The sequence below is a fragment of the Tenebrio molitor genome, chromosome 1, assembly GCF_963966145.1.
Source record: "Tenebrio molitor chromosome 1, icTenMoli1.1, whole genome shotgun sequence".
In the NCBI taxonomy this organism is placed as follows: domain Eukaryota; kingdom Metazoa; phylum Arthropoda; class Insecta; order Coleoptera; family Tenebrionidae; genus Tenebrio; species Tenebrio molitor.
In genome coordinates, this window is record NC_091046.1 from 43,637,656 (window position 1) to 43,645,216 (window position 7,561).

The following is a 7,561-nucleotide window of genomic DNA, read 5'->3' on the forward strand; positions in this document are numbered from 1 at the left end:
CCCGTGCTTCAAATTTCTGCCTCATATCTAAAAAGTGATCTGACAGCGTACTTATATCGAAAATAACTCTTTTAGATCCTTTGATGAGAGTTTTAATTTTGTGAAAAGACCAAACCCGAAATAAAAGCAAAATATGAACATGTGGTTCTCTATCAAATTCGCCTCATTCATTTGTGACGATTTAGAGCAAGAGTCTAGACAAAACAAAATTGTCCACGAAAATGAACGCATGTAAATATTCTAGTTCTAGTTTTGGACCACGAAAACCTTCTTCTCGAATTGCATCACTTCAAGGCATTTGTGCCTAGATACTAATAAAACAACCGTCCTGCGATCTTTACCTGACACCTTGTCATTTCTCTTGGTTCCCTAAAATAATGGTTGGATGCTTTTTAAACGTTCACTTCTTTCGTACGCACCGTTGCTATTCGAAAGAGTCAGTTTACGCCACGCCACGCAGGCACAAATACGAGTAGGTACAGTTGCGGCCGTTGAAATCTCAGACAGGAAAGATTTAAACACTCTGTATAAATTCCGAAATTTGATTAGCGTAAACAGGATTTTCATCAAGGATTATAAAGTCAGTGTCAGTATTTGACATATTAGGTCAGAATCGCGCGTAACTTTTGAAATGCCGCAATTGTCTGATTTGCAAAAATGTGTTTGACTGAGGGACGGTGTGAGTATAGCAGCCATTGCGAGAGAAATTAATGTGGATAATGTTTGAGTGACATTTCGAGAAACGTCACTTTCAGTACCATTTACAAAGCCAAAAGTTTGGCGTTGTCAAAGTGTCTGAGTTTTCAACGGCCGCAACTGTACATAAATACACGAAAACAAATAAGTGCTTTCCATTTTTTTTAATAAATTTAATCTGGTAGTGTTAAAATAATTAGATTAAATGGTACATTAAAATCTGTAATACTGACTCATAAAAAATTAATAACAAGTACTTGAAGATTACTGCAAGTGGAATTTGTGATAACGTAATTTACGTTTTTGTTAGCATCTTATCTAGACTATTTTTGTGTAAATAAAAAAGTGATATTTATAATACTAGGAAATCAATTTTAATAGCATCGAGATAAGAGTTTATAAAAATATGTACAAGGCTTCAGATCAAAATAAAAAGTGCGACAAAAATTCCCAAGGAGATCTTGATAGATCCTTTATTAAAAATTATTTCATAAATGTTGTGATACAAGCCTGTTAAGTATGAAGATAACAGATAAATTTCAGTAGTTACTGAACCACTTTATATTAAATTATTCAATGGAGTATAATGCAATGTAGCGAAATCAGTGACAAGAGTGCAAATTTATCGCACATTGTAAGGTTCAAGTACTACTCCAAATACTTTGGAGAAAGTAAAATGTTACTTGGTTTGGTTAATACCTCAGCCAGAGATCGAGACAATAACGTGGTCTTCGATTGGACGTTATCAAAATTTTTGACAGGTTGTCTTCCAGATTCTGACGACAGCAAAGAACGGAAACCACTTAAGAGATCACTCGCAGGAACTGGTTGTGAAATGTGTTCTTACACAATACGTGTGGAATCAGCAATAGATTCGGAGATTATAAAAACAGATTGAAAAAAGGTGACGCCGCCGCGATTTCGCCCAAAATCTGATAACACACTATCTCCTGTAGAAAATATTCCCTCCACTGGCATTCGCTTCAGATAATTCGGTAGGCCGTGTAATTATATTTCGATTGTGATAACTGTGCAGCATGTCTCTGAAGCTGCTCTACGCCAGCCAGAGCCCCCCCAGCCGGGCTTCGCTGTTGACGATCCGCGCCCTGGGGCTGGACGTGGACCTGGTGCAGGTCAACCTGGCGGCGCACGAGCACCTGACGACCGAATTCCTCGAGGTAAGCTCTTGCGACGCACCCAGCCGTTTATCGCGCGTTGATTAAATTTTTCGGAAGCGTCATCGATCCGCATTTCAATCAATTATTAATAACAACGTTTGGCATTGCGTCGGAGCGGTGATTAAACCGTAATTACGGCGAGCGGGCTTTCGTTTCTTTGTCCAATTTACAATTTTAATCGGGGCGAATTGATTACGCCGGTTCGGTTACAGGAACGCTTTGTCGGGCCCCAAGTGCGAAATGTCGGAATCGATCCGGCGTAATGGGCGGAATTAGCTTCCACGGCGTGTTTGCTTTGGTGAAATCTTATCGCGCCTTGACATATTTTCCGATCTGGCTCCATGACCCGAATCGATTTCAGATCAATCCGTTCCACACGGTGCCCACCCTGCAGGACGAGGACTTCACCATATGGGATAGTCACGCCATCAACGCCTACCTCGTCGACAAGCACGCCGACGACGACTCGCTCTATCCCAAGGATCTGCAGAAGAGGGCGGTCGTCGACCAGAGGCTCCACTTCGACTCACACGTCCTCAGCGCGAGGCTGGGGGCCATACTTGTAAGCAAAACTCTACAACTCCTCCCGTGGCCTGGGAGCCAAAAAAAAAAATCAAGTGTCAATCCAAATTGACAGCTGTCAATTAATTTAGAATCTACACAAATCGCAATAATCAGCCATCATGATTGAAACAGGCTGTCACAATTTTTTTTCATTCAGAAGTAAAGTCCATTTTTTAATTATAGTCCGATATATCAATTAAAAAACAGAACAACTGTCATACTGCTATCTCTTTTCAACATAATGTAAACAAACTATTGAATTCTTGTACGTATTGTATTAAGCGTGTCCCGCTATGCATCTCGCTTTAGCATGTGTGATTCGAGCAAGACACGAGTTGTACGTTTATTACATTAGCGACGTCAAATTTTTAGGTTACGTTTTAACCACATCATTTGTGATAATTTTGTTTAATTTTGCTTGAAATGTCCTCCGTATGATGCCAACGAAAAACATGTGGACAGATTCGTTTACAGAATTTGTAAATTGCAAAAATAATATTGGAATTGCGCGGAAACTTGCAAGACTGGAAGTTAACAGGTAAGGGGGTAAACTAATTCATAGAGAGTTGTTCTGTGTTCATGGCGTTGGCGAAACAAAATCTAGGAAGAATGAAAGAGAGTCTAAACGTGGTTATTTAGTGCCGTTTTCAACAATTTTTAATATATCTGACCAATTAGTTGATATGTACAGTCGTTGACCAAAATAAAATAGGACAAAGTGTTACCTTAGACAGTTTCACAATTCAGAGATTTGTGTAGTGTAACTGAGGCGTATGTGTCTCAGATTACAACTTGATTTGACTTGACAATTGATTTACAAAAAGTTAGGTTGTGTTTTTTTACTTGTCATCTCGTCACTGTCACTATGTTCATTTGAATGAGTATGAGTTTTTGAAATATTGTCGAATGATGACACTTATCAGAATTGTTTTTTTATTTTTGACACTTTTGTTTCCTGAGAGATGGATTTCGCAAAAATATCGAATTACACAATCGAAATTTACTTTGTCCTATTTTATTTTGGTCAAAGACTGTACCTAAATAGTTATCAAAAGAGTTCTGAAGGGAGCGGTTTTTTGAAAGACAAAATTAAAACGGAGGAATGAAAAACCAAGAAAGCACGAAAGAACACAACTCAAAATCTTAAAAATTGAAATTTGTAATGATATCTGTCTCATGTTGCCTAAATAAATTTTCAAATATTGGTAGAACCATGCATTGCTGTCAAATGTCGAAAGCAGACGCAGGTCAAGTAGATTTCTTGATTCGGACTAAGCTTATCGGACTATAATAAAAAAAAAGAACTATATTGGGTGATTCAAAATGATTGTGGCCAAGTATGGCAACTATGTACGAAAATTTATGTGGCAACTGAGTGAACGGGGTAGAGTTAATATTTGTATGACATTTCATAAGCGTGCATTTGATTTTTTTAATTCCATTGCACATTGATTTGACAACTTTCAAAATTGCACCCCTATGAACTGTCAAAGAAATGTCACCTCTACCCTACCCACACAGTTGCCACATAAATTTTCGTACATAGTTGCCATACTTGGCCACAATCATTTTGAATCGCCCAATATATCGTGTTGTTTGTCTTTTTAAACATGTTTTATTCTCTTTTAAATTTGCTAATTTTGGTAAAAAGAAGAAAACGGCACAGACATCATTTGTATAGAATATTCTGTGAGTTTCGGAAATTGTTTGACCCTCATATAACTCATAGAGAACTAGCTTTTGCCAGCGGCATTATTCCCCGACTTGCTTGACATTTTATTTCGCTGCTCAGCCTTCTTAAGCAATAACATTGTGATTCTAGGCAAAATTACTCCTGAAGGACCAAGCAATCCAACAATGAAAGAATTTTGGAAATCGATTGATTGGTTCTCCAGTTTATTTGAAACATGTAAACATACAAACATACACCCGGACCATTGTACAGACGAAGTTGCATTTGTTTTTACTGTGAACTAGAGAGAGTTTGTCAAAACATGTTTAGTTTTCATTTTTCTCCACTCTTGGTATCATGTGTTGGTCGTTTTAGAGCTCCATCCTCCGCGAGGGGGCCAAGACCATCGCCAAGGACAAAGCCGACGCCCTCCTGCAAGGGCTCACCTTGATCGAGAGCGTGTTCGAGAGCACCAAGAACAGCTTCATCGCTGGCAACACCCTCACAATCGCAGACTTCAGCATCGTCGCCACCATCAGCAGCGCCAACGCCGTCCTCCCTCTGGCTTCGAATAGGTTCCCCCACATCTTCGAATGGCTGGCTCGCATGGAAGCCCTCCCGTACTACAAAGAAGCGAACCAGGAGGGCCTCGACGCATTCTCGGCCCTCATCAAGAGCAAACACATTGTCAGACAGATCTCCGCCAGATAAACTCCGCAGACAGCAAAAATGTGTTTTATTTTCCCGTCGATGGTAAATCGCGTCGGGACGTGCCGTCGGCTATTTTGGCAGAATTCCTCGGTGTCACTTTGAAGAATTCGTCTTGGCACGCACACGCGCCGAGTTAAAATTAAAGGGGGCTGGAGCAAATTGAAAATAAATAATTCAGACTCGCACTTATCTGAGTTTGTTGAGGAGGCGAGCGATGTTGCGCGAATTAATTGCGACACCGGACGGGAAAAAGCGAAATTAATTATTGGCGGTGGGGCGCAGGGGCGGCACGTCGGTGATGGTTTTGGCGTGACGAAGAGACCCAGAGGTCAAACACCTTCAAACGCTGTTCACAAGCGTAATGACTGGCGCTTTGGGAAAGAACCAGAACTCAAAAAGATCCGCAGAGTCTTTCCTATTCGCTCTTGCACTTGCACCGCACTCTTGATACATCACCTTGAGATGTACAATTTTGACAGTTGCTGTCAGAGTGAACTGTTGCAGGACTCGTTTGTTTCTCTCCGAGATTTTCAGTTTTCGCATCGCCAGTACGAACCCAAAAAACTGCGTAAATATTTGTTTATCGAAAAAAAATTCAATATCACCGTTCATTGTTTTCCTTTTATCTGCAGCGTCCCAGATATTTATTAGCCGGATGTTTTATTAGATCGATCAAAGCTCGCGTTCACTGTTTGGTATTAAATGGATATTGACGGAAATTTAGATTCAGAATTGAAATAAAGTTGAGTAATGAAATGGGATCTAGGAGGTTACGTCCGCTCTTTATGAGGGGTGGTCGTCATTTTGTAATTTACTGACATTTGGGGAGACAATATTAATTGATTTCCTTCACCAGATGACATAAAAAGAACTTGTAAGAAACGAGCGGAGGTACGAGTTTTGTAAATTGTTATAAATCGAAGTTTTTAATACATTTGTCAGATGTCTCAAAATGTATGTCGAACAATATTTCGTAGTCACTTTGATAAAAGTATTCAAGTGTAAGAATACGTGTTTTATCGTAGATATCGTCGATATTAAAAAAAAATCACTTTATTCAGTGAAAAAATAAAATGTATAACACATTCCATGCAAACAACACTCGACATTCTCGTTATCCAGAAAAACGCAAAGATAAACAAATTAAATCCTTTGCGTCACAAGGAAAATAATAAATGTGTCCCCAACACCACCATTTGCTTTCTAATAAATAATCCTGAATAATTTGCCCCTTCGGAATTGCAGATGAGATTTGAATATTTACAATATTGCAGCCAAGAAGCAAGTCGTGCAGTTATTTTCTTTGCAACCTCTCCGCTGCACTAATTAAAGAGAAAAGCTTTTAAAAGCAGTTGGATTTATTCATGAACAGCATAAAAACAGGGTTTAAAGGGGAGAAAATGTGAATTATGATTAGAGCACGTTTGACAACGCCGCTTGAGCTGCTGTGATTGACAACTTGAAAATTCTTAAATGCGGTATGATGAGGACTGGGACATCGGTTAATCTTTGCAAGAAAATTGCTTATGATGAGACTTCCGTGAGGGGCATTGGTTCGTAACAGAAATGTTAATTGGCAATTTTTAAAAAAATCTGGGGGGCCAAATCGTTGAGCACATTTTGTGTTCTCGAAATAATTTTTTTTCTACACTGAATGTAAGCGTATACTTACAGTGAGATCAATAAAGATCCTGAACGCAGCAGGCTGTGAATTTTTTCCCGTACGTCTTTGATTGAAAAATATTTGACAAGTTGGCATAAAACGAAACCATCCTCTTTTAGCTATTTCGAAAATATTATTCCAAATTCGTGATTTGTGTTATTAATTTCTCTGTATTTAATACAAAATATTGGGCCGTATGATTTCCTATTCGTTAAGCCTTTCATTAGCTAACTAATTGATTAAACAAAGTGAGAGTATATGCCAAGCACTATGTTAGACAGAGACAAAACAATTTAACGACGTTCTTTAACTTTAATGAAAGGGAAATCATACGGCCCATTATTTTCTAAATAATTGTTAGTGATGGTCTTTCAAGTGCATGAATTATTTACGAAATCTTTTCGGAGCTTACGAATATCGCGCGTTCAAATGAAATCCTGGGCTGGGAAGGCGTTGGAAACCGTCAATTGTTGTGTTTTTTAAAGCGTAGTTTAATTGGAGCACGTTGACAGCTAACCTAAACTTTAGAGCCAAAAAAATCTTTCTTTTTTTTCCTTATTTGTGATGTTTTACATTAAAAATAGAATAACTTAATTATTCTTATTCTCGAAGCACATATCTAAGGGCACTCTTTGCTGAAAACAAACATGTTCAATCATGTCCTAAACAAATGTCATTCGTGTCAAACGGCGGGAAATTCAAACTTTACACTGTTCTAAACGGTTTAATTTTTCAACGCCTACTCAGCCTAGGATTTAACTTGAACACGCGATACTTCTGTATTAGTGGAAATAAGCACGAGGCGCAGACGTCAACTCAAAATAACTATACTGAAGAAGATGTACTGTCGCGAGCAATAAATTTTGGTCGTCAAGGTCATTTCAAAATTTGGTTAGATTGTCACAAATTTAAAAAAATTCCCTGCCTGATTATGCCCATGTCAACAAAGTGTCAAAAAATTGAGAAAAAAAATGACAATTAATATCATACAACATGATGATAGGTTATGATATTTACGACTGTTTTACAATGGAGCATTTTCGATTACGTCAAAGAATGACCTTGACGACCAAAATT

At 38.5% G+C, this 7,561-nt stretch overlaps 1 protein-coding gene across 1 annotated transcript; it reads left to right on the forward strand.

Moving 5' to 3' along the window:
* Positions 1 to 1,671: 1,671 nt before the first annotated feature.
* Positions 1,672 to 4,840, forward strand: LOC138122336 (glutathione S-transferase 1-like). The gene is made up of 3 exons (XM_069036584.1): positions 1,672 to 1,874; positions 2,236 to 2,436; positions 4,486 to 4,840. Exons 1-3 carry the CDS (start codon positions 1,734 to 1,736, stop codon positions 4,819 to 4,821), a joined length of 678 nt encoding a protein of 225 aa, XP_068892685.1. The 5' UTR covers positions 1,672 to 1,733; the 3' UTR covers positions 4,822 to 4,840.
* Positions 4,841 to 7,561: the final 2,721 nt, after the last annotated feature.

Excerpts from the sequence above, each read along its gene's own strand:
- LOC138122336 (XM_069036584.1), top strand. The coding sequence starts at position 1,734 with ATGTCTCTGAAGCTGCTCTACGCCAGCCAGAGCCCCCCCAGCCGGGCT. Across the intron at positions 1,875-2,235 it reads TGACGACCGAATTCCTCGAG|ATCAATCCGTTCCACACGGT; the intron begins GTAAGCTCTTGC and ends AATCGATTTCAG. Across the intron at positions 2,437-4,485 it reads CGAGGCTGGGGGCCATACTT|AGCTCCATCCTCCGCGAGGG; the intron begins GTAAGCAAAACT and ends TGGTCGTTTTAG.